This window comes from Mus musculus, chromosome 10, assembly GCF_000001635.26.
Source record: "Mus musculus strain C57BL/6J chromosome 10, GRCm38.p6 C57BL/6J".
NCBI classification, from domain to species: domain Eukaryota; kingdom Metazoa; phylum Chordata; class Mammalia; order Rodentia; family Muridae; genus Mus; species Mus musculus.
In genome coordinates, this window is record NC_000076.6 from 25,511,361 (window position 1) to 25,536,289 (window position 24,929).

The following is a 24,929-nucleotide window of genomic DNA, read 5'->3' on the forward strand; positions in this document are numbered from 1 at the left end:
TACAACAGTTCTCAGTCTGGTGCAGTGGTGCGGCCTGTTGTTCAAGGTCCGCTCTCAGGAGACTAGATTAGACGGAACCCATGAAGTTCAAAACTAACTGACTCTACTGAGACTCATGCTCACAGTTTTTTCCTGTGATTTTGACAGTGATATTTTCTCATGATCTTTATTATTGCCATAATACATGTTGTTGCATTTAGCTTCTTGAGTTGATATGGAATGAAAGGGTTACAGCCATAATTTAAGATATGGGCTGAAGAGGTGGCTCAACGGTTACAGGATGCTGGCTTTTCTTCCAGAGGACCTGAGCTTGCTTCTCAGTGCCCATCTGGTGGATCATCACTTTTTATAACTCGGTCTAGGAGACCATACACTCTGTCTGGCTTCCAACGACACCAGCATACATGGGTATACAGGCAAACATGCAGGCAAAAATACCCATGCACATTCAGGCGTCAGGTATTGATTATGGCTCTTAGTCTTCCCCTGTGCTTATTAGCTGTACCTGGTTTAATGAGCAAAGCTTCAAGGTGTGCTCCATAGCCTTGCATCAGAGAGAAGCTGTACTGTGATCCGGCAATGCATTTGTCTCCACAGACAGGCCCCCGGGGAAAAGAAACACTGCGCTGCGTTTTGCTGTTTCCAACTACCTGGTTTCCTTAAACAGTGAGAAGACCTGTACCTTAAAGGATTTTTCCTCCCATTTAGAATTCTTTCCAAGACTTTGTTCTTGTATGGTTTTGTTTTCTTTATTTTTCCTCCAAACCTTCTTTACAAATAAAATTGGCAATAATTAAGAAAGATATGTCTCTCAAAAATAGGGTCTTTCCATGTTACATAGTTTGCTCTCTGATGAGACAGAGGTATTTTTAATCCCTACCTTGTCGGTGGAAGAGACCATGAAGCCGTGCTTTTGACACTGGATGCTCTTCACTTGCTGCTGATGGTGGCTGCCTGTTTGAGTCTTCAGCTGCAGAAAAGGGCCTGCAAGGTCCATCTGCTCTTTGTCTTAGTGATGGCTTCTATTGTTATTGCTGTTCTTTTTTCTGTCTCCTATAGGTTTATAGGTGTTTTTTTCTGTTAATGTTTAAAATTAGATAGCAAAGACTAGGAGGCCTGCTCCCATGTCTTGGAGTTCCCAGCTGTCTGTATGGTGGCTATACTTGAATGTTCATATAAGGCACTACACTTTTGGTTGACATCATTTACGTTCATACAGCAAACCTCAAAATATTCTTTATTGCCTTAGTCTGCACTTCCAGGTAAAAGTTATATAAGGCTCAGAGAAAACTTATGTTCTCCTAATGTGCGTGCAAGCCAAAACTCAGTATAGTACAGTGAGTGCACCCAGTTCCAGGTGAGAACGGGCTTCAAAGCCAGCGAGCTCTCCTCCATGCATCACCCTGCTGAGGTGCACAGGAAGGACAGGAAGTGCAGAACAGCAGGTATTCTTTGCCACGACCCCAATTCAAACAGCCCTGTTACTGTAAAGGAAGGCACAAGAACAGATTGCTGGAGCTTGTGTCTGGTTGATGAAGTTGCGTGTATTCTGCCATCTTTGTGTGGAGCCAAATACTCAGCTCATAGTTGCTTGTTCTTCTGACCCTGGTAGGCGCTGGCTCAGGCCATACGGGAAGCGAGAGAGCAGCACCCTGATATGTCGGTCACAAGGGTGGTAGTGCACAAAGAAACAGAGTTGGCGGAGGAAGGAGAAGAATAAGGTAAGTGAGCCTGGCCATCCGCAGCCTTGCCTGGCTGCCCTGTGTCCCTGTTTGTGCAGTTCTCCATCAGTGTCTTCACCGGATGAGTTTCTCCACATTGTTGTTCTCTTCGAGCACAAACCTCTGGCTGGCTGTCTAGTGCCAATGGCCTTCTAAAGAAGCTGCCAGCAGTGGGCACTTACGCTCCTTCTCCCATCAAGTGTGCTAGTGCACTTGGTAGTTAGTAGTCACAGTGACTGCTGGGGGCGATGCTGGCACCTTTCTGCTAGATTTATAGTCTTTAAAATCTATATGTTAAACATTATGTATCAAACAGTGAGCTATAGAGAGAGCATAAAGCTAGTATTGCCTAAAAGTTTAAGATTTTAGCTGAACCAAAGGGGAAAATAGTGATAAGTGGTGTTTAATATAACCAGCAGAAAAGGACTAATATTCTCAACAAACTGGGAAATCTAATAATTTATGAAGAAAATGTAAACACTTCTGGAGAAAAATAGGCTAATGATCACACAGGTAAACCATTTGAAAACTTAAGTACAAACAAAAAACTTTGGCCTTATTCTTTTGCTTAAATCATTAAAAATTATACATCTAGTATAACATTTTTTACCCATGTGGTAAAAATGTATGTTTTAATCACTGCTTGGAGATTGTGAGAAGAAACCATAGTTACATACTATATATTTTATTTCTTAGAAGACAATTTGGAAAAACCTATCTCAAAGTATTTACATTATAGTTACCTATCTTTAAACTACCTTTGAGAATTTAATGAGGGCAGTGAGATGGCCCAGCAAGTAAAAGCTCTTGCTTCCAGCTAGACAACCTCAGTTCCGTCCCTGGGACTCATTTTCCAGATGGACAGCCTCAGTTCCACCCCTGGGACTTCTTGCCTGCAATGTTGGAGGACAAACTAGGGCCTGCAAATGCTCAGTTGTTTGTGTTGCTGTGATGAAACAGCATGATGAAAAGCAGCCAGGGAAGGGGAGGGCTGACTCAGCTTAAACTCCACACCACTCTTCATCATCAAAGGAAGTCAGGACAGGAACTCAACCTGGAGGCAGGAGCTGATGCAGAGGCCATGGGGGTGCTGCTTACTGGCTTGCCAGCCTGCTTCTTTATAGAACCCAGGATCACCAGCCTAGGGATGGCACCACCACGATGACCTGTGCCCTTCCCCATCAATCACGAATTTTGAAAATGCATTACAGCCACATCTTATGGCAACATCTTTTCAATTAAGGCTCCCTTCTTTCTGATGAGCACAGCTTCTGTCAGGTTGACATGAAATCAGCCAGTACAGAAGATGAGGTGGGGAAACTGCTATTGCTCCAAATGTTATCCATCAGCTTCTTACAAAGAAGAAAAACGGGGCTGGAAAAATGGGTCAGTGGCTGTACTTCTAAAAGAACTGTGTTTGGTCCCTGGACCCACTTTGGGCGGCTGCTTATCTTTTCAGGAAATTCAGTGCAGACTGTGAGCACCTAGATGTATGTCTTTTTTCTTTTAATTGAAAATAGATTTTTTATATAATATATTTTGATTATGAATTCCCTCCGAAAGCTTCTCCCAGCTCTTTTCACTATCTCACCCACTCAAATCTCTACCCTTTGTTTCTCTCATTCGAAAACAATCATTAAAAAAATAAAATAAAAACAAATGAACCAGAATAATACAAAACAAACAAAAACGAGCAAAAGAAAAAGCACAAGGAACACACAGACGCAAAGACATACCTTTGCATATACAGCAACCCATACAAGCAATGCAAAGACATACGTTTGCATATACAGAAAACCTATACAAACAAAAGTAGGAAACCATTTAAAAAACAAACAACCAAATAAAAATAAAACCTTGCAAAATATCATTGAAATTTTTTTGTGTGTTGTCCATCTACTACTGGGAAGAGTATGTGCCCTTAAGTGTGGTTTATATACACAGCAAGACTTCATTGGAGAAAACATTTTTTTTTCCTTTGAAAGCAGTTATAATTTAGAGCTAGCTTCTGGGTTAGGGGTGGGGCTTGTGTCCCCTTTCTCTCAGTACTGGGACCCTATCTGGCTTAGACCTGTGTAGTCCCCATGCATGATATGTCGGTCCTGCGGTGTCTAGAAGACTTGTTTCTTTGGTGTCTTCCCTACTGGGTCTTAAATCTTTCATTCTAACTTCTACAGAGTTCACTGAGCTCTGTATGGAGGGATTTGATGGAGACATCCTATTTAGGACTGGGTGTTGTTCCAAGGTCTCACTCTGTATCCTGTCCAGTTGTGGGTCTTTGTGTTAGTTGCCATCTTGTTCAAGAGAAGCTACTCAGATGATGGCTGAACAAGGCACTAATCTATGAGCATTGCAGAGTGGTGTTGGAGTCTTGTATGCTGTGTGCCTTTAGCAGGACAGTAGTGTTGGGTTTCCTCCTGCATCCATTACCAGCTAGTATTAAGTTCTTGACCACATGAGCAATGAATGTTAAGCTTGCATTTCATCTCATGGAACAGACCTTAAAAAACAACTAATCATATAGAGGCTGGTCGCTGCCACAGCTTTTGTGCCACCACCACATCTTTGTATCCTACAGGCAGGACACATCTATAAACCAGATTTGTAGTTGGGTTGGGTTTAACACTGTCTTTTGATAGTGTGCAGATAGTGTACTTCAAGTACCATGCATGGTAGGTAGTCCATGAGAGGTGAAGGCTCTGGTAGGTACCAGTTTGACTTCTCCATGCTCTGTGAGGTGTGTGGATGTTGTCTTGAGTAGTAGGCCTTTCCCATCAGCGTGTGGAGAGCAGCCACTCCTGTTATCTTAGCCACTCAGATGTATCAATTCTTAGCACTGCAGCCCTCATTCCTTGGCCACAGATGCCTACTTAGGCTCCCATTTGTTGATTTTTTTTTGTTTGTTTTTAGATTTTTTTCACATATGTATATATTTTAAGGAACTTATACTATATTATGCTTCCATATGGCCTTCAGTTTTAACTGTCCCTCTCTGTATTTCCTTCCTTGCCCGTAACCATTTCTTCCCATCCCCATTTGATCTCCCGTTCTAGTCTGCCTCCCCATCCCGTCCATAACTATTGTTTGCTTCTCTGTTTCCACCACTGTCCCTTACTCTGTATTGAACTTATATAAACTCTAGCCTACTTAACAAGACTTAACAGTGAATATCCACAGATAGATGCATATGAGCCGTGTTTGTCTTTGGATCTGGGTTACCTCGCTCAGCGTGATTTATTTTGCCTAGGTGTATCCATTTACCTGCAAAGTTCATGATTTCATCGCACCTTTCTCTATAATAGCTGAGTAATATTACATTCTGTAAATGTACCACATTCTCTTTATCCAGTCATCTGTTGGTGGACATCTAGGCTGTTAACAATCTGGCTATTGTTAGTAGAACATCCATGAACATGAATGAGCAAGTATTTCTGTAGAAAGATAAAGAATCCTTCAGCTGGGTCTTGAAATAGAGCTTTTCCTGTCTTCCTGAGGACCCTCCACACTGACGTCCATAGTGGCTCTGCAGACTTGCACTCCCAGCAACAGCAGATGAGTTCCCTTTTAAACACATCTCACCAGCACACGCTGTCATTTGTTAATCTGATCTTGACCATTTTGATTGGTATAAAATGAATTCTCAAAGTAGTTTTGATTTGCATATCCCTGAAAATTAAGGATGTTGGACATTTAAACACTTCTCAGCCATTTGATTTTCCTCTTTTGAGAATTCTCTTTTAGATCGGTACCCTATTTTTTTTTATCATTTGATGATGTATTCCTACTAATTTCAAGCGGAAAAATATTTATTAACTTTAAATATACTTTGAAGTTTCATTTTAATGATCAGTAATAGCATCTACCAGTTTGTACATGGTAATAACCAATGCATCTTCATTGCCCAATATACATGTCACAAGTACATTCCTTATATAAATGACATTCTACTTTCTTTTTTTCCTTTTATTTTTATTGGATATTTTCTTTATTTACATTTCAAATGTTATCTACTTTCCTGGCTTCACCTCTGAAAAATACCCTCCCCTTTCTCCCCTATTTCCCCTGCTCACCAACCTACCCACTCCTGCTTCCTGGCCCTGGCATTCACCTACTCAGGGGCATAGAGTCTTCATAGAACAAAGGACCTCTCCTCCCATTGATGTCCAACTAGACCATCCTCTGCTGCATATGCAGCTGGAGTCATGAGTCCCACCATGTATGCTTTTTGGTTGGTGGTTTAGTCCCTGGGAACTCTGGGGGTACTGGTTAGTTCATATTGTTATTCCACCTATGGGGCTACAAACCCCTTCAGCTCTTTGAGTCCTTTCTCTAGCTCCTTCATTGGGGATCCTGTGCTCAGTCCAATGGATGGCTGTGAGCATCCACCTCTGTATTTGTCAGGCACTGGCAGAGCCTCTCAGGAGAGAGCTATGTCAGACTTCCATCAGCAAACACTTGTTAGCATCCACAACAGTGTCTGGGTATGGTAAATGGGATGGATCCCCAGATGAGTCAGTCTCTAGATGGTCATTTCTTCAGTCTCTATTCCACACTTTGTCTCTGTAACTCCTTCCATGGGTGTTTTGTTCCCCCCTTCTAAGATGGATAGAAGTATCCACACTTTGATCTTCCTTCTTCTTGAGCTTCATGTGGTCTGTGAATTGTATCATGGGTATTCTGAGCATCTGGGCTAATATCCACTTATCAGTGAGGGCATAACATGTGTGTTCTTTTGTGATTTGGTTACTCTTACATGCATTCACGCGACCGGCCAGGAAGAACGCAACAAACCGGAATCTTCTGCGGCAAAAGCTTTATTGCTTACATCTTCAGGAGCCAGAGAGCAAGAGGGCAAGAGCTCTATTGCTTACATCTTTAGGAGCCAGAGCACAAGAGCGCAAGAGCTTTATTGCTTACATCTTCAGGAGCAAGAAGCAAGAGAGAGAATGGCGAAACCCCGTCCCTTTTAAGGAGAATTATTCTCCGCCTAGGACGTATTACTCCCTGATTGGCTGCAGCCCATCGGCTGAGTTGTCGTCACGGGGAAGGCAGAGCACATGGGGTGGAAAACTACCCTTGGCACATGCGCAGATTATTTGTTTACCACTTAGAACACAGGATGTCAGCGCCATCTTGCAACGGCGAATGTGAGGGTGGCTTCCTACAGGTTACCTCAATCAACATATCCTCCAGATCCATCCATTTGCTTAAGAATTTCATTGTTTTTATTAGCTGAGTAGTACTCCATTGTATAAATAATGGATACAGAATATGTGGTACCCTATTTTTTATTTTAAATAGTACATGTTTTATTCTCCTATCCCCAGAGGGTGGTTTATCCAGAAACCAAGAAAATAAAAATCAACCAGAATAAATTCAAGGGGGGGGGTGGTGGTGGAGAGAAACCCATTAACGACCAGGCAGGCAGGCCAGCAGCCTCCCTCCACCTCAGAGGCCCACCACCACAAGGGGAAAATCAGGAGGGGCTGGGGAGGGCATCGAATCAGCTATGTCTTCATTATGAGAGTGAGAGAAGTGGCAGAGATATGCAACTAGATGGATATATATTTATATAATAAATTCGTAAGTTGATATAGTAAATAGTAAATCTCTGGAAGTTCTTAACTTTTTATAGTTTTCTTTTAAGTTTTTTTCTTTTCTTTTCTTTTCTTTTTGTTTGTTTGTTTGTTTCTGTTCCATTCTTTGTATTTTGTTGGTTTTGGTCCTTAGAAAATCTGAGACTCAGAGACCAGGTGAAACAAGGCCGGGTGGGCTGGGGCTGACTGCCCAGCAGCCACTCCTGAGGCAGAGAAGGGTTATGTATGGCAGGTCCTCTGCTCCTGGTGACCACACAGGATACCTTGTTTTTTAATTGAGGTTTTTCTTTCTCCCTTCCCCTCCCCCCTCCCCTCCCCCTCCCCCCTCTCTTCCTCTCCCTCTCTTTTCCTTTCCTTTCCTTTTTCTTTTCCTTTCTTTTCCTTTTCTTTTCCCTTTTCTTTTCTTTTCTTTTCTTTTCTTTTCTTTTCTTTTCTTTTCTTTTCTTTTCTTTTCTTTTCTTTTCTTTTCTTTTCTTCATCCAAGACAGGGCTTTACTATATAGCTGTGGCTGGCCTGGAACTCTTTCTGTAGACCAGGGTAGCCTGTAACTCAGAGATGTGCTTGCCTCTGTCCTCAGAGTGGCGGTGGGATTAAAGGCGTTCATTACCGTGTTGCCGATTTGCTCTCACGGTGCACAGTTCTTTAGATACTTTGGGTGTTAGCCCTCTGTCGGGTGCTGCTTTCTCCAGTGACGATGTCCTTTGCCACACAGAAGCTTCTCAGGGTTATGAGAACCCACTGATTGATGCGCATTGTTCCTGTGCTTTCTGTTCAGAGTCCTCCTGTGTCAGTGATCGCAAGACCGTCCACCACTTTTCCTTCTGACAGATCCCGAGTGTCTGGCCTTACGCTGAGGCCTTTCCATCTGCTGGTAGTGTCTTTGATTTCTTCTTTTAATGCCCTCAATGTTTTTATTATACAAGCCTTCCACTTTCTTGGATAGAGTTAACCTAAGATATATACTTATGATTTTTTTTTTGGTTTTCCGAGACAGGGTTTCTCTGTGTAGCCCTGGCTGTCCTGGAACTCACTTTGTAGACCAGGCTGGCCTCGAACTCAGAAATCCACCAGCCTCTGCCTCCCGAGTGCTGGGATTAAAGGCGTGCGCATGATTTTTTTTTTATTATTATTATTAAGAGAGATTTTTAAAACCTAGAGAAAAATGTCATGAAGAGTCCTAAATGTCACCTCTGCTGTAGATTTTTGAGACAGTCACCGCTGACTTGTTTCTTCTTTCCAGTCTTACTACTGTGTCTAACCCATTGTACCTAAAGCATTGTTTCTGTGGGTGAAAGGGTTTGTTTTCTATGCTAACTAGACAGCTGCGACAGTTGTGATCAAGAAATGACACAGATTTACCAGGCAGGGCAGAGATACTAGGTCTCAAAGTGCAAGACGGGGTAGTGAGTCCAGAGGTCACAGATAACTGTCCTGGGCAGTTGATTGGTCACCATCCCCCACATTTCTCTTTGGCATTGGTAGCCAAAAAGACTTTGATTCCATTGATTTTCCGGCCTGGACTCAAGCAGAAGTGCTAATGAGTAATGAGATAGTCCAAGGAAGACAGCAGGGTGGGAAACAATGGACTTCATTAGTCATCCTGCCCTGGTTAATCAAGAGGCTCTCATATTATCTGTGCTGCTTCTTAATAATGAGGAGTATTTTTTCCCCTATCAAAATAAGAATTTTATCTGACCAATACCGTGTACATTCTCTATTTTGGGGCTGGTATGTTCTGGAAAGAACATTAATGTCCACGGTTCTCTATAATTAGTACATTTGCCAGAATTTTTGTCAAGTTGACATAGACTATGAAACAGTTATATCTAGAAACCTTTTGCTAGCTCAGGGATGGTGAGTCACTTGCAGTCCTTTGTGCTGTCTGCCTGCCTTTAATGAGGGGCTTGGGAGCTTCCCAAGACCGTGTTTCCTTTTTCTGTGAAGCTCACATCCGGTCTCCTTGTGCTTGGTCTTGCTGGGATCTCTGTGTGCTGACTCACAGATCTGCCTCTAGGCCTCATGGCTCGCACATGCTCTCGGCCTCCCTTTTCTGCCCCTTCTAGGTTCCAGACTTTGTAGTATTATATATAGCCACTTTTCTTTTTAGTTGTTTTTGGTTTTGTTTTGTGACAAGGTGTCACTATTGTTAGCCTTGGCTAATCTGGAACTCAGTATGAAGTAGATCAGGCTGGCCTTAATACCACAGAGCTCCACTTGCATCTGCCTGAGTGCTGGGGTGAAGGGCATGAAATACCACTGGGCAGGCATTGGTCCTGTTCTGTGGCAACATCTCAAACCCGAGTCTTACCCCTCTTCTGATAACACCTGCTTGCTTGTTGCCATCTTCTTCATCCAGCTGGCACCTGGGGTGCTTCTTCTGTCCAGCGTTCTGGCCTCGTTCCCCTTCCCCTTCAGCAGACTTCCCACACTGAAACCATAACAAGGCTTTCTTTGAGACTAGGAATCCAGCTATGCAGACGTCCTCAGGAGCAACAGTTGCATCTCCTCTGTGTTTGTTCTGCATAGCTGATGCCCCTCACTCTTGACTCCTCTTCTCTGACTCTGCACTCCTCTGGCTCAGGTCCGTACGCCTCACTCTGGTTAAGAAGAGCCTGATCCATCTCACCCTTGTTACTGTGTGCCCATGCTTTCCAGTGTGCTGCTTCTGGATGCGTCTTCCTCTCACCCGTCTTCTCCCCCACATAAATCTAAGTCTGTCTCAGTACCATGACCCTGTACCTCTGAGCCTCTGTGCCTTCTGTGTCTCCCCGCCTGTTCCTCTCAGTGAGTAAAAAACGGCTAGTCCTTCCCATGCTGAGCTTAAAGCCTGCATCAGTTAGCTTTCATTTATATAAGTGTGTGTGTGTGGGGGGGTACCTCAGCGCACTTATGTCTCACTGCTCTGGTAGATGCCTGAAACCAGCCAGTACTGAACCTCCACGCACTGCCCCTTTGGCTTTTCAGTCAAGGTAAGCTTATTGACTTCTGAGCAAATCTCAATTGTCAGCATCTCTGCTCAGGCAGTTTGAGACCATTAATAAGAAAAATAGGGATTACTTGAAGGCAACCACAGAAATACTGTGATATTTGACTTGGTAACCAAAACAGCTGCTAAAGTGGTGAATGGCAGGTGGCCTGCGCAGTATATCTGTGCTGGACAGAGGGGTCTCGGCTCATCAACTGGGTGGGGCTGGGGGAGAGACCAGCAGTCTACTTAAAGCAGTCCTCAGCTTCAAGCTTTACCTTTGAATTTCGCATGTAATGTCTGTGGACCACAGTTGGCTATGGGGATCTGCGGCTAAAGAAGGGCAAACTAGAGACTAGACACTGGGGTGTCACACTGCGCACATGGACACCGGTGTCACACTGCACATGTTGTCTCCTTGGCTATAATTAAGTCTTGCTACCTCTTTTGTTCATGTCAGTTTTCTGGGAATTTTAAGGCTTCTAGGTTTGGAATGTGTGCTTCACGTTTGTTTTCAGTAGATACACTGGCTCCTGTTAAAGTAGGCAGATAACTTGATTACTTGATTGAAAACTTTGATTATTTAACTCTGTTTTTAAGCCACTGGCTTTGGAATATTTAAGATTTATGTCTTTTTTTTTTTCTTTCCTAGAAAGTCTTTTTTAAACAACATTTAACTTCATGAATCTGAAGAACTTTGACCATTCCAAGTCTTAACGCCGTACCACTACTCCAGCAAAACTGTGCTCCGACTGGTAACAGTGACCAGAAGCCTGAAGAATTAAAATGCCAACAGCAAACCATACCTTAACAGCTCTGGTCTCTACTATTCCCATACACTTCTAATATATTGTTTGTTATATAACCACTTCTAGACACCCTGCTCCCCTGTTCTTTCTTTCCCTACCTTTTTTTAATTCTTTGTTTTTTATTAGGGTTTGTGTTTGTTTCCTTTCCCTACCTGCTTTTTTGACTCATTTGCTCAAATGACAGTGAACAAAGCCAGCCGGGCTGGTAAGGCGCTGTTCACCTGAACAGGTGCTGTTATGTGGAAAGGAAACTCGTGACTAATTTAGATAGCAATTTTCATTCTTCAAGATTGTCTCCATTCAACTCTTACAGTCAATATTTACAGCTTTCAGACTGCAGTAGGGATACTGCATGAGAACATATTAATACCAATTAAAAGCATTTTTTACATCTTGAAATTTTTCTAATATTAGGGAATTTCACTACGGATGATTTTTATATAGATCTTTGACCTTCCAGTCCTTTGACTTTGTACTTCAGTAGAGTCAGACAGAGACTCTCTGGACTGGAGAATTAAGAAGCTCACTGACCAGGTACTGTGTTGAGAGACCCTCGGCCCACAGTGCAGTACTTCTCAGACATGCGCTTTGCCACAGCATTCCAGAACAGGAGGAGAACCACACCGTGTGCCCTTCCCTTTTACTAAGAGAAAACCAGGCAGCTTCCAGCCTTAGAGATTTCTTTCTTAACCTTCCCAGTTCCAGTTCTTCCCACTGTCTGAACACTTGCTTTGTATGAAACTTGTCTGTCTCCATGTACACGGACCCTTTGCTACTGAGCAGGTAATCTCTGACATAGTTTGATGACTTGCAGCTTTGAAGACACTGGGAAGAAGAGGTTGGGGACAGTCGGTCGGGGGTTTGGTTGGTTGTAAGAAGCCATACCATGTAAAACTAACATCAGAGAAGCTGATAGGAGTTTAACTGTATTGAACATTCTTCTCATTTGCTTTTGACTCTATGTATAGTTATGACGGCAGATTAGATTTATGTCAGCTTCAAGTTGTATTAAATATTTTGCTTTATGTAATACTGTTATAAAATAAAAGTTTGTTTATTCTATAAATGTGTCACTTCTCTTTTCATAAACATTGAAATAAACTGGGGTGCTATTTTTCCATCAGAAAATCTAGCATTTTTACAAAATATTTAAAATAGTAACATTTTAAGAGTGGCTAAGCTGTGTTTTGTTTTTCAATTTGTTACTCCTGCTAGCCTCAGTAAACTGGTGGAAATTGTGAAAAGTTTGCAAATCCAACATTTCATATACCAGATGCCTTGTGATGGGTTAGATGCTCTGGGCAGTTACAGGGTCTGAGGTGTGAGTCCACCAGGGAGGGCTGCCTTCCTCTCCTTGGTGTGCTTGCAGGCAATGTTTCAGCAGTACCGCTGTGCCTTGCCACCACGCTTTGTGTCCTGCCTTTTGTCCGCAGTGTGTTCACAGAGCTCGGAGCAGACTGCTGAGGGACTGCGTCTGCCTGGGATTGACACTGCTCACTGGGAGCTCTCACAAGGCACCACAGTATGGGCCTACTCGTGTTTTAAACATGATACCAAAAATGGTCAACCATCCAGTCTTTTTTGAAGTGCTACATAGAATTTCTTTATGTGGTCATTAAAAATGAGCGTAGGAAATACGATTTGCAAAACTGTCTTCTTTGAGATCTGTTCCTACTAAATTATCTTTCAACTTGTGAAAGGCCTTTCTCATGTTCTCTATAATTGTCACAAAAACAACTATCTGAGAAGCCTGTCTCAGCGAGCCAAGCCGTGGGGATATAATGAGACCAAACGTACTTCTGTATATATACTTCCCACCACAAAGTCAGTGTATATAGAGTCCACATTTTAAAAATCATCTGTCGACCTTCCTGAAATGGTGGGTGAGAGCTCTCTTTTGTATGTGTATCTAATGGTGAAAAGGGCCTCATAGAGCAGCTATGGGTGAAGCAGTGCACTCGATGCATGGTCTCAGTTTTATTCTCCTGAGGCAGCGGGAGCAGGGGCCCTGGAAGAACACCTTCAGCCCATCGCTCAGTAAACTGGCTAAATGGCGGGGTACGTAGGAAAGTGGATCCAAGAGTTTCCAGGTACAGAGTTGAGATTTTTAAGTCGAATTTTTTTTTTAATTTTTCATCTTACTGATTATAAACACAAATCTTAGAATGTGTGCTTGCCATTGCTCTTGGGTCATTCATGCTAGGATCGGCACCACAGCATACCACTGGTACCTCGGGATCTGAAGGAGAAAGTTTATAGTCTTACTCTCTCAGAGATTTTAGTTCATTATAGTTTGAGAGGCACAGGGGAGCTGGTAGCAACCAGGACAGGAGCATGTGCCAGAATCACCTCATGACGCACAGAAAAGCAGGACCTCGGGGCAGGCCCTTGGACAGGTAAACTTCCCACTTCTGCCAGGCAGGGTCCATCACCTAAAGCTTCGAAATAAAGTTGGGGGCCAGGTGCTCAGCACGTGCACCTGTGGGGGACAATTTAGATTCAAAGCATAACCTTCAGCGCATGCTTTGAAATTTTTATCTGAAGTGTGTTTAACATTCTCTAAACTCTAACAAGTTGTAAGGTACGAATTCTGATTTCTAATGCTTTTGCCGGAGAACTGAGATTTCAAGAAAAATGTATTCTTTTTTTTTCATAGCAGCCTTATTTATTTATTTATTTATTTATTTATTTTATTACGTATTTTCCTCAATTACATTTCCAATGCTATCCCAAAAGTCCCCCCCCCCACTCCCCTACCCACCCATTCCCACTTTTTGGCCCTGGCATTCCTTTGTACTGGGGCATATAAAGTTTGCGTGTCCAATGGGCCTCTCTTTCCAGTGATGGCCGACTAGGCCATCTTTTGATACATATGCAGCTAGAGTCAAGAGCTCCGGGGTACTGGTTAGTTCATAATGTTGTTCCACCTATAGGGTTGCAGATCCCTTTAGCTCCTTGGATACTTTCTCTAGCTCCTCCATTGGGGGCCCTGTGATCCATCCAATAGCTGACTGTGAGCATCCACTTCTGTGTTTGCTAGGCCCCGGCCTAGTCTCACAAGAGACAGCTGTATCACGGTCCTTGCAAAATGTATTCTTGACTTACCCCATTGCTACTAGAAAGCGCTGAAATCCCTAGAATGGCTAAGTATTACTTTATGGCTAAGAGACTGCAAATACCGTCTTGGAGGACATGAAGTGTATACCTATGACTTACCACCACCTAGGTTCAGGATGTGGAGTGGCCACAGATTTGGAAAGACTTCTAGAAATGGTTCTAGAAGTCTTTTGATGGACCATCTTGGGCAACACCAAACTGCCAAGTACAAATTCAGAAAACAAAAAACAAACAAACAAACAGCAAAAAACCAAAAACAAACAAACAAAAAAACCACCTTGAAAAACTACCACAGCCTTAAACCTGGGTGTGGTGATGTTTGTCTGTAATCCTGGCACTTGGTGGGACTGAGGAGGAGGGTCATGAGTTCAAAGCCCTCTTATCTGAATTCTAGACCACATACGTAAATAGAATTTGCCCCCCCCCCCCAAGCTTTCACGGCTCTATAACAATTTTTATTTATTTTCTTTGACTTACAAGAGCCGTGTGAAGGTGCTTAGCCCATTGAAGTTTTATTGCAGGACTGGAGTTGAAAACTGTTAAACCTACTGGATACTTTTTTTAGATAGTAGGAAGGAATATTAGCAAGGTTAGCAGGGAACAGAGAAGAGGTTAGGAGCTGCTGGGGTGAGAACAGTTGGGGTTATGGGAAGCCCTGTGGCTCCCTGGGGATTCAGAGCATAGGTCGAAGTTGACTTGGGAGTGGTGTAAGGAGATCGTGGTCCGAGTTAGAAGCTGCCAGAAGCTATGATGACTGAATGAGATCTAAACTGACATTTGAGCAAAGATTCAACCCTGCAGCTGCTTACTGTCCTCAGATTTGGCAAAGTTGTTAGCAGGGCCTTCACTGACTTGGCAGTAAAACCCTTGGGGCTTTTTCATGACAGCTAACATTGTCTGCATGCATATGCATATCCCCTGGAACCAGAGTTACAGATGGTTGAGAGCTGCCGTGTAGGTGCTAGGAATTGAGCCTGGGTCCTCTAGAATAGCAGCCAGTGCTCCCAACCTGAGCCATCTCTCCAGCTACCTAATGTTCTTATAAAAACCATGCATATGGTTTTGTCAATGCTTCGCTCTCATGTCCAGCATGAACACCATGAAGCCATCCTAGAACAATCGATTATACTTACTATTCAAAACATGCATGTTCCAAGCTCACCTGTTACACAGTGAATGCCAGGCGGCCACCACAGCCCAAGCTCAGGTTTCTGAAGTTCCTATTTCTAGAGGAAGGGGATCCAGCTAATGTTGAGCCACACATTTGGCTGGCAGCTGCCCAGTATGGGACTCTGCTGTGTCCTTTCACACTGCCTGTTAAAACAAGTTTTACACAGACTGCTTCCACCAGGGCCTAAAAAAAGAGATCCTTCCCAAAACCGAAAGAATAGTGTTACTTCTTCCAAATGGCATGAACACTTAGAAATTACCCAATTCTGAAAGGCCCAACAGATAGTCTGGATAGAATTGGGTGCTATTAAGACGAAGAAACAAGTGTCAGTTGATCTGAGAGTTAAAACTTGCAAGTTGTGCCAACAGAAAGCTCACCGGCTGCCTGAGAAGAATTCCAGGGTAGGGCCGAAAGGAAAAGGCAGGAAACACCAGGCCACAGTGAGGTGTGGTGACTTTCGATCATTATAGTCTTGGCTGATTGTCACTACTAAAATTGGTGCTTTAACAAAAAAACAAAACCACAAACCAGATGACCACACTGGCCGTTTCAGAAAACCACTCAGAGCAGTGGACTCATGGACAAAGGTTGGGATTGAGCCAGGGTTGGAGACTGCTGAACATGTGTTGCTATTAACTGGAAGACCATGAAGAGTACAGTAGTGCACATAATCTGTTTAACTGTTGCCTTGAAGGAAGTGCCCTTTCAGTTGTCTGTGCTCTTTAGAGCCCAGTGAATGATAGGAATTTTGCTTCTGAAAGGCCAACTTTCTACTTAGGGCTCCCTGGTGTTTGGGTTTTACTAAAAGAAAAAAAAAAAAAACTTGAGTTATTCTCCTGGGGCGTTAAAGGAACATTTGTCTTCTCTTCCTTTCCCATGTACCACGTCATCACCATCTCTGCCATGGGTAGCTATGTTGGTGAGAGACCCATAGCTAACACTGAGATTCACATGTTTGGTGCAGCCAGCCACAGAGATGGCTTACATTGTCTTAAAGTTGGGGAAAGGGAGACACACAAAGTCAGGTCTTGAACACTATCTGAAGCTACCACGTTTCAGGGTGGCTAGAGGGCCAAATGGAAGGACGCCTGCACAGCATCCACTGGGCTAACTCAGGGCACCGTCTTCTACTGTTTCATTTTTCTCAGGGTTGCCTTACTCTTAAAGGGAAATTTATGTGAGATTTTATAGAGTAATATGATGAGATCTAGAAGTTTTAATTTAAAAATATTCTCCATAAAGTAAATAAGCATAGTCAACAATCAAAGAAACTCAAGATACGCCTGGTGCATTGCGCCCGTTAAAGAAATGTTTAAGTTCATGGTGCTTTCGGAGGAACTGCCATTAACGTCGGATCCCACCGAAGTCCTCCCGGAGCAACTGGTGTGTTCACTGTTCTTTCTCGTTTCCTGGTGGCCCTGTTGACTGCTGCTCCGTGACCTTGAGAAATTCATGGTGCTTTGCCCATTGGTGACACCAACCCCCACCTTCACCTCATTCTCTTGCGCAGGGAAGAACCAAACTTGTTCTGGCGATCAGAAGTGTGAGCCAGTTCTTCTTCAACTGAAAGGAAAAGCACTGGTGAATTTGGAGACAGCTGAGAGCCTTGGACCTTTTATCACCCATTAGAAGCTCCTGGCCAGTATTTCTAACTCGCCACCCTGTGAGTTACAGAAGACCGAGTTTCTATTGTGGGATCTCACCTCTGGCTTCCTTTTAAAAGTTGCATTGATATTTTCTCTGTGTGTGTATGTGTGTAGTCATGAGCATGGCACAGCCTATGTGGAGATCTGAGGACAACTTGGATTGGTGTGTTCTCACCTTCCACCATTTGGTCCCAGGGATTGGTCTCAGGTCATCAGGCGTGGCGGCAAGCACCTTTACACACTGCCCAGTCTCTCTGACCCTCGTCAGTCACTTCTAAAATTGTCCCTGGTTAGGACAGATGGTTACTGAATCAAAGATCATTAACATCCAACTATCTTGTTTAGCAGATGTTTATATTCTCATATTCAGTAAATGTGTGTAGGACATTAGTTGGAGATACAGGAATTAGGAAAGCAAAGTTTCTGTGCTTTCCTCCTTTTCCAAAATACACTTGGGACTATGTCATCCATCGGCAAGGCAACTCATTCTCTGTTTGGGCTTTAAGCATGTAGCCCCTTTTACTGGCAATCCTTTCAACTTTTCAGAGCCTATGAGTTCCTAAGCTAACACCGCTCTGCTTGAATACTACAATCCGTAAGTGGTACCCTACTTCTGCTGATTTTCTAAACCCAGTGGCAATTCCCAGTCCCCAGTTTCCACTCGCTCACCCCTCCCACCATGCAACCTTTTCACTGCCCACAGACCTTCAACTAGTGTGTGTGTCTGTCAGCAACAAAATGTGATTTAACCTTGAGATCTCTGTTAAGATCTAAGTATACATTCTGTAGATGCTTCTGGTATGCACACACACACAAGTTTTTGTTCCCGACAGCTACCTACACTGATTACCAATGCCATGCTTATGGAATTGACCTAGACAATATTCTTATTGTCTATATCAAGCTATGCTATCAATCCCTTATCATGTACCTGGTAAACCTTTTCTACCTGGCTTCCATCCTTCCATGATCCCATATTATGATACTTAGGGAATGCTCCATATTCTTAGATGAGGATATGTCCTAGGCTATGTGAGCCACAATACTTAATATTTGTCCAGCAATTATGTACCAGATACCCTGTGCTAAGTTTGCATGTGTTAGCTTGTCTAATTCTTGCTCACTTCTTAATTCATGGATGAGCAGAAAGAGACCATGAGAAAGCAGTTTCTCCCAAGACTGTAGAAATGGATGTATTCAGGATTTGATAGCAAGCAACCTCACTTTAGAGTCTGTACTTTCAGCCACTGGGTTACATTGCTTTTCCACATAGATGATTTGCTATTTCAAACATATTTTTTTGAGATAACCGTGGGCTTAGATTATGAACTCATTGAAATAGTAATTTCTTCCCGGACTGTATAAGAAGTGCTTTAAATGAGTGACTAAGATATACATTATAGAGCTGAAAGTGGGTGGCCCAAATAAGAGACCGAAGGGACACAGCTAAAAGAGACCGAGGATGGGGGAAGATGAACTTGGTGAGCTGTGGTGAGTCACCTAGTCAGTGACAAAACTGTCCACTCTGCAGAGAATAAGAGAAGTAGAATCATTTACCTCTCTCCAAAACGAGCTTGCAACAGGGCTATCATTTTAATCTCTGCATTTAATCTACTGGGGAGGATGTGCAGAGAGATTCAGCAGATGGCTTTCAAAACATCTGAGTTTGTTATGGAAAATTATATAAGCAATAACAATTTCCTTTGTTGGGCCATGGGGTGAAGAATCTTCCTGACTTGGGGGAGATATTTATGTGAATTATCCTCCCTAGGAATAATTTGTATTTCTTTTATATTAAAAGATCAACCCACCCAAAGCTTTTGTCAGAATTCTTTCCTTATTTACAGACTTTCCACAGTTGCCTTCAACTTGGTAGTAAGTTTATTTGCTTGGTCCCAGAAACCGATCCACTTAGTTGGCAGGAGACCTGCGTTGTAGTGTATGGGCTAAGGCAGCTCTGGAGCCAGGCAGCAGGGATTCATCTCTTGCCTACTGCTTTGCAGGTGAGTCACCTTGGGGTGGCATAATTATTCTAAGACAATTATAATGCTACCTATCATGACACAAATGGCCATTTCTTGGGATTTATAAGCCAGTGGGAGTAATAGTAGCTAGCTGTTTATTCAGAATGGGGACCGTTTGGAACTGTCTGTCACAGCTTATTCCTGTAGCTGAACCCTGCTGCTGCTATTCCTACAGACAAGAAGGCTAAAAGCTTTGGAGGATTAAGTAGAGAAGCTGTGTTCCATACTCAAATGCTAATTGATTTGGTTCTGTAATTGGGAACTTAGCAATGTCACTCTGCTGACTGGTTGCTTCGCTCTTCCCAAGGAACTAAAATGTGTGAATGAAATCCGAGAAAGAGGCTTTAGCCTCACTGTATTGTCAAATGTTGTTTGTCTGGTTTTTTTTTTTAAGATTTATTTATTTATTATATGTAAGTATACTGTAGCTGACTTCAGACACTCACTCCAGAAAAGGGGCAGATCTTGTTACAGGTGGTTGTGAGCCTCCATGTGGTTGTGCTGGGATTTGAACTCAGGACCTTCGGAAGAGCACTCAGTGCTCTTATCCGCTGAGCCGTCCTCTCCAGCCCCGTTTGTCTGTTTTGTAACACACAAGTTGCTGAAGGTGTGACCACTTGTTAGCTTTACTTACTCTATCTAACTAAGCCCTCAGACATTCGGCAGATACACTCTAATAAACTGACAGCTTTTACTGCTGTCAGTTATTTAGAGCACAGTTTGTTCTTGATCAGGGTGATAATACCTTGAAAGATGGGCGGCACTAGAGGTGGAGGTTTTGGACTGTTAGAGAGCAATGAAAACCGCATCTTGCACCTTATGATATATGAAATGTTCATGGCCCTGGTCCATAGTGCATTTGGCTATTTCTGGAAAGTTTTAAGGCCCAGCCCGCCTCCCCGAGAGTTGTTTCTCAAAGCAATTGACAGACTAAAATGTTCGGGACGTTGGAGACTTTTCTTTTTTTCTCCATGAGAAAATTAATGTTCTCGACACACTAATTACATTTCCATGCACCATTAGCTGCCAGGGCTTGCAGCGTGGTGATGAGTGTTGAATGACGACAGTGCCTCCATTTACTTCCCATCGCATCCTAAAGTGCCTCTCTTGTGTAACCGTCTAGGATATAGGAAGCTCACGAGCTGGCTTTCTGTTTTAGGATGCAGGACTCCTGCGGTTCTGTGAACACAGCAGTTCATCTGTCAGTGTCCTGCTCTTCATAGAAACAAAATGGGAATCGTTACACTTGTAGCTCTCGGTGGAAGATTAACTATAGGGCATTTGCCCATATGTTTATAATATGGATCGAAGCGGAGGCTGTTAAATAGAGATACAGACTGGCGATATTTGAATCTGGGCCAAAGGATCTCCTTGGCCCTCTTAAACTGCAGAGGAACAGTGCTACACACCCTTCAGGAAATGACTACAGAAAGAACTAGTTCTTAAGCAACAGGCCAGAGGCAAGACTTCCACTGTGTTCAGTGACTGATGCACAGATTTGTCCCACTGTAAGAAATGGTGCTTCCACTGCCTCCAGCTTCCCATACTCCCTTGACTACAGCCCAGGCATGCTTTATTAAGAGCCAGCAAAAGAGAGTGACAATGGGGAAGGTGGTTTATTTCATGACTGGGTTGTTCCTTAGGTATTCAGAAGATCCTGCCTGGTAACAGGTCTCCGCTTTGACATTTTGGAAAAGAAGTAAAAGTGAAAGAGTTTAGATTTGGCTAAGTTCAAGGGCTGAGTTCAGTCTTAACTTGGCCTGAGGCCAATATCAGAAACCTACAAGTTTACATCTCTGGTGTTAGATTAATTTTTTTCTGATGCTTTTTTTTTTTCTTTATAAATGTAAGACTGTGTCCTCTTGAACTAAAAATTTTATGGTAAAACTCTGTCCCAGTGCCTAGGACAAGCCATAGAACATAGTAGGGCTTTAGTTTGGTCTGCCACCAAAAATTTGCTCACTCCCACTGTGAGGTTCTAAAGCTCTAGGGCCAGATGAGGCCGTTAAGAACAAAACTGTGCTCTCATGAATGGATCAACAAGTAATGAGATTATGCGTTATTTTCAAAATAATTTGGCTCTGTCTTTTAGGTGCATCCCTCTTGCTATGGGACCACAGAGTCTCTACTTGCAAGTGGTACCTCACTTAATGGGGCCATTTGACCTTGGAATTCCCAGGCTTCAGAACTATAAAAATTAAGTTTCATTTTAAAAAAAAATGTGGTACTGCACATCGCCTGGGTCTGAAAGTTCTGAGAGAGAAGGACTAAATTTGTGGTTTGAGAAAATCCAGGAGTTAGGGCAAGCTCATTAGCATGTCCTACCCTTTGGAGGTGTGTCTTAGTCAGGGTGTGACTGCTGTGAACAGAGACCATGACGGAGGCAACTCTTGTAAGAACAACATTTAGTTGGGGCTGGCTTATAGATTTAGAGGTTCAGCCCATCATCACCAAGGCAGGAGTATAGCAATGTCCAGGCAGGCCTGGTGCAGGAGGAGCTGAGAGTTCTACATCTTCATCTGAAGGCTGCTAGAAGACTGGAGGAGGGTCTTAAAGCACATGCCCACAGACACACATCTGCTCCAACAAGGCTACACCTATTCTAACAAGGCCACACCTCTAAATGGTGCCACTCCCTGGGCCAGCATCTGCAGAACATCACAAGGGGTAAAGGGAGAAAGGATGAAGATATATGAATTATGTGCCCACTGTGCTCACATGTTGCAGAACACTTCCCATCTGTTGACCCACAGATGTAGTTGTGTAGTGTTTATTGTGACTTGAGCTCCCGGCAGCTTCCCTGGGGAGGGATGTGCTCAGGACAGATGGAGGTCACTATGCAACAGGCATAGTGTTATGAACACATGGGACAGTTCTGGGCTGAGCAGTGTGGTCTACCACACTGTCCTGACTGGTTTTTATGTCAACTTGACACAAGCCCGAGTCCTCTGAGAAGAGGAAGCTTCATTTGAGAAAATGCTTCTGGAAGATTGGACTGTAGCCAAGCCTAGAGGGCAGCAGCTCTCAACCTGTGGGTCAAAACCCCTTTGGGGGGCAAATTTCACTGGGTTGCATATCTGATATTGCATATCAGGTATTCACACTATGGTTAATAATAACAAAATTACAGTTATGAAGTAACTACTGTAGGACACCCTTTCCTCTTCAAGTTGTTTTTCATCGTCATGGTATTTCATCACAGCAATAGAGACAATTGCTAAGAGAAACACTTTGTCTGCACAGCCGGTGACACAGTGCAGGGATGCTGGGCCACACTTCCAGCTGCAGGTTGGCCTTTCCAGGGTGTTCTGAGGAGTATGATTTGCTTAGACCTCAGAGGTATCTAAATACTTAAATAAAATACTGTGTGCTCACTTGTGTTTCTCATGTTACAGATATTTCCCCAGGGACAAGAGAAGCTGTAGAACATGTCATCTTTTTATAGGCCACCAGCGTCCCACAGAATCATCCTATCTATCATAACTGTTGAGCAGAGGCCACGGGGAGACTGAAATCCAAGAGGCTCTTGTGATCTGTTTGTCTTGTTTTGTGCTTGATGCGGTTTTGAGACACTGTACACTGTAGGGTTTATCCTGCTAAGGAGGCAGCTGCAGATAAAACAAGTATGTGAAGAATGCAAGTCCTTGACTGACACCCACTTCTGCTCTCCAGTGACAGTGGGAGCCCGGGGCACCTGTGCCTGGCCGTGCTCACTACAGCAACTGTGAGGGGCCTTCTGCGTAGAAATGTTTGTAGCCCCGGACAGTGAGCCAGTGTGCAGGATTGAGGGAACACTGCTGCAAATGTTTGGGGTCATGATTTTCAGATTCTTCTTTGTTTTGGAGTTTTTTCTGAGGTTTGGAATTCTTAAATATCTGGGTACAGAATTTCTAGAAGTCTGTTCTTGGGGACAGGGAGGGGTGTGATGAACTTTATGAAGAAAAAGATGTTTGGTGTGGGTCTTGTAGAGGACAGTGCAGTGTCCCTTAACCATCCTGCAGGAGAGCCCTTTGGAGCCCAACAACCCTTCACAAGGGTCACCAAGGACCATCAGAAAACACAGATGATTCATAACTAGCAAATTTATAGTCATGAAATAGCAACAAAAATAATTGTATGGTTGGGGGTCATGGCAACATGAAGAACTGTGTTAAAGGGCTGCAGCTTTAGTGAGGTTGAGAACAGCTGGGCTCCAGAGTTCTCCTGGAGGCCCTGAAGGGAAGCAGCATTTTGTAATGCAGTCTGCCATCTCGGGGTTCCCTGTGTTCTAAGTCTCACTGTACACATGAGCGCCCCTAGTTGTTCGGCTGCTGGGGCCTGATATTAGTAATTACTTAAGAGCACACAGGAATGCTTTGCTTGATCTTGGCGAGTTTTTGTAGACTGAGCAGAGACTTTACAATCGTTTTAAGACAGAGACTCATGTTATAGTCCAGGCTCAACTCAAATTTAAGCAAGTCTCCTGTCTCAGCCCCCTGGGTGCTAGAATCACAGCTGTGTACAACCATACCAGCTTTCAAACTTGTTTTTTTCAGTAGTTTAATATGAAACCGTCCAAATTAAGAAGCGGGTTGACTTTAGTGACGTGCCTAAAATAAGCATTAACCTTTATGGCATCTAGAACTTACTGAAAAACCAAATGAACATGCACCCTCTCAAAACACAGCTCGGCTCCAGAGCAAACAATCTCAGTCCAGGAACAAAACGCCCACAGCAGATCACCTAAAGCTTCTGAATGTATCCCGTGGTTTCCGGTTGGTTGGTTTGTTTGTTTTTTAAATCTACCCATCTTATGGAAAATCTCTGCTGCAGTCCAGATCCAATGTTTTGCGTTGGCTAAACGCCGATAGCACAATGCTTAGAACATTTCTTAAGCAGAAGTTCAGAGGCTGAAGAAGGCATACGCACATGTACATGATCATGGGTGTATACATGTGTGCAGAGTCATGAAAACCTGTGTGTGTGTGTGTACTATGAGTCCATCTTGACCTGCTGTATGCCTCACTTCACGCTTGAATCATTTTCGAGGTTCTGAAGGTTTATCTTGAGAAGGAAGCAGCAGAGATAAGATGTGGGGGTAGTACGATGGACTAGTTCCCACCTGGGCCATTCAAATCCCTTAAGTCTCTCAGCGGCACTCAGTGTCAGTGGGAGCCCAGTGCACGTGTGACTGACAGTAGTCCTTGTGAGGACTATGACATATACACACACATCTGTTACGTGGGGGAGGCAGACCGTGGACAGCATAGAGTCTGATGCCTTGAGAAATAAACAAGCAACCCTATGTCCAATTCGGTGATTCACAGTTGACTGTCTACGGGGAACCACAGTGAAGGACGCCCTATAGCAAGTGGACAAACCCTACGTACCTCATAACTTACAGAGTTGAAAGTATCAAACTTTGCCCCGTTCATCAAGAAAGGGCTGGAGGGTGGGGGAAGAAATCTGTCAATCAAACAGGTACATCTCCCCAGCTTCCCAGAGCACCTGCCGGCTTGGGTGTGTTTCAAGGATGAACCAAACCCTTCCTCGTGGGGTCTCACACTTACCTGCCATCAGTTTGATCCTGAAGTAGGCAAGAAGGAGGAGAAGCAGCAAGGTCACAGGCAGGAAGATCCCCAGGACCAGGACAGGGCCGGGGAGTTCCTGCAAGAAGATTGCCAGCACGGAGCTCATGGTCCCCACTGCTCGGGACAGGCGACTTGGCTCTGCTCTGTGGTTGTCCTTTCCCGAAGTTCTGGCCTTTGCTCATGCTTTTCCATGAAACCTGTTGTGGACTTTGCTCTGGCTTATTAGTGGAGTGAATACTGGAGCGCTGTTGGCAAGTTACTCTGTAACTCAGCTACAGTTGTAGAAGAACCGAAGAGTAAACCTCCCA

The 24,929-nt window shown here is 43.6% G+C and overlaps 2 protein-coding genes across 22 annotated transcripts in view; one reads left to right on the top strand and one right to left on the bottom strand.

Moving 5' to 3' along the window:
- Epb41l2 (erythrocyte membrane protein band 4.1 like 2) overlaps positions 1-12,159 on the top strand; it is a 163,738-nt gene extending 151,579 nt beyond the window's left edge. For 15 of the 21 annotated variants that reach the window (XR_001779454.2, XM_006512506.2, XM_006512513.2 and 12 more), the window contains 2 exons: positions 1,613-1,721; positions 10,937-12,155. Coding sequence is in view for 20 of the 21 variants with exons in the window: in XM_006512506.2 (XP_006512569.1) it covers positions 1,613-1,720 (108 nt within the window). In the remaining variant the exon portion in view is untranslated. Of the gene's footprint in view, positions 1-1,612; positions 1,722-10,936 lie in introns of all 21 variants that reach the window. The other 6 variants (NM_001199265.1, NM_001358753.1, NM_001358751.1 and 3 more) reach the window with 1 other exon arrangement.
- A 4,423-nt stretch (positions 12,160-16,582) lies between these two features.
- On the bottom strand, positions 16,583-24,912 carry Smlr1 (small leucine-rich protein 1). Its single transcript, NM_001195596.1, has 2 exons — positions 24,601-24,912; positions 16,583-16,944 (listed from the first exon to the last, which is right to left on the bottom strand). The coding sequence occupies exons 1-2, from the start codon at positions 24,725-24,727 to the stop codon at positions 16,871-16,873; spliced, it is 201 nt and encodes a 66-aa protein (NP_001182525.1). The 5' UTR covers positions 24,728-24,912; the 3' UTR covers positions 16,583-16,870.
- Between the last annotated feature and the right edge of the window lie 17 nt (positions 24,913-24,929).

Bases quoted from the DNA above. Each gene is read 5' to 3' on its own strand.
- Smlr1 (NM_001195596.1), bottom strand. From the start codon at position 24,727: ATGAGCTCCGTGCTGGCAATCTTCTTGCAGGAACTCCCCGGCCCTGTC. The intron at 16,945-24,600 runs GTAAGTGTGAGA...TTTTCCTTTCAG, and splicing joins CAGGATCAAACTGATGGCAG to TTGAAGAAGAACTGGCTCAC.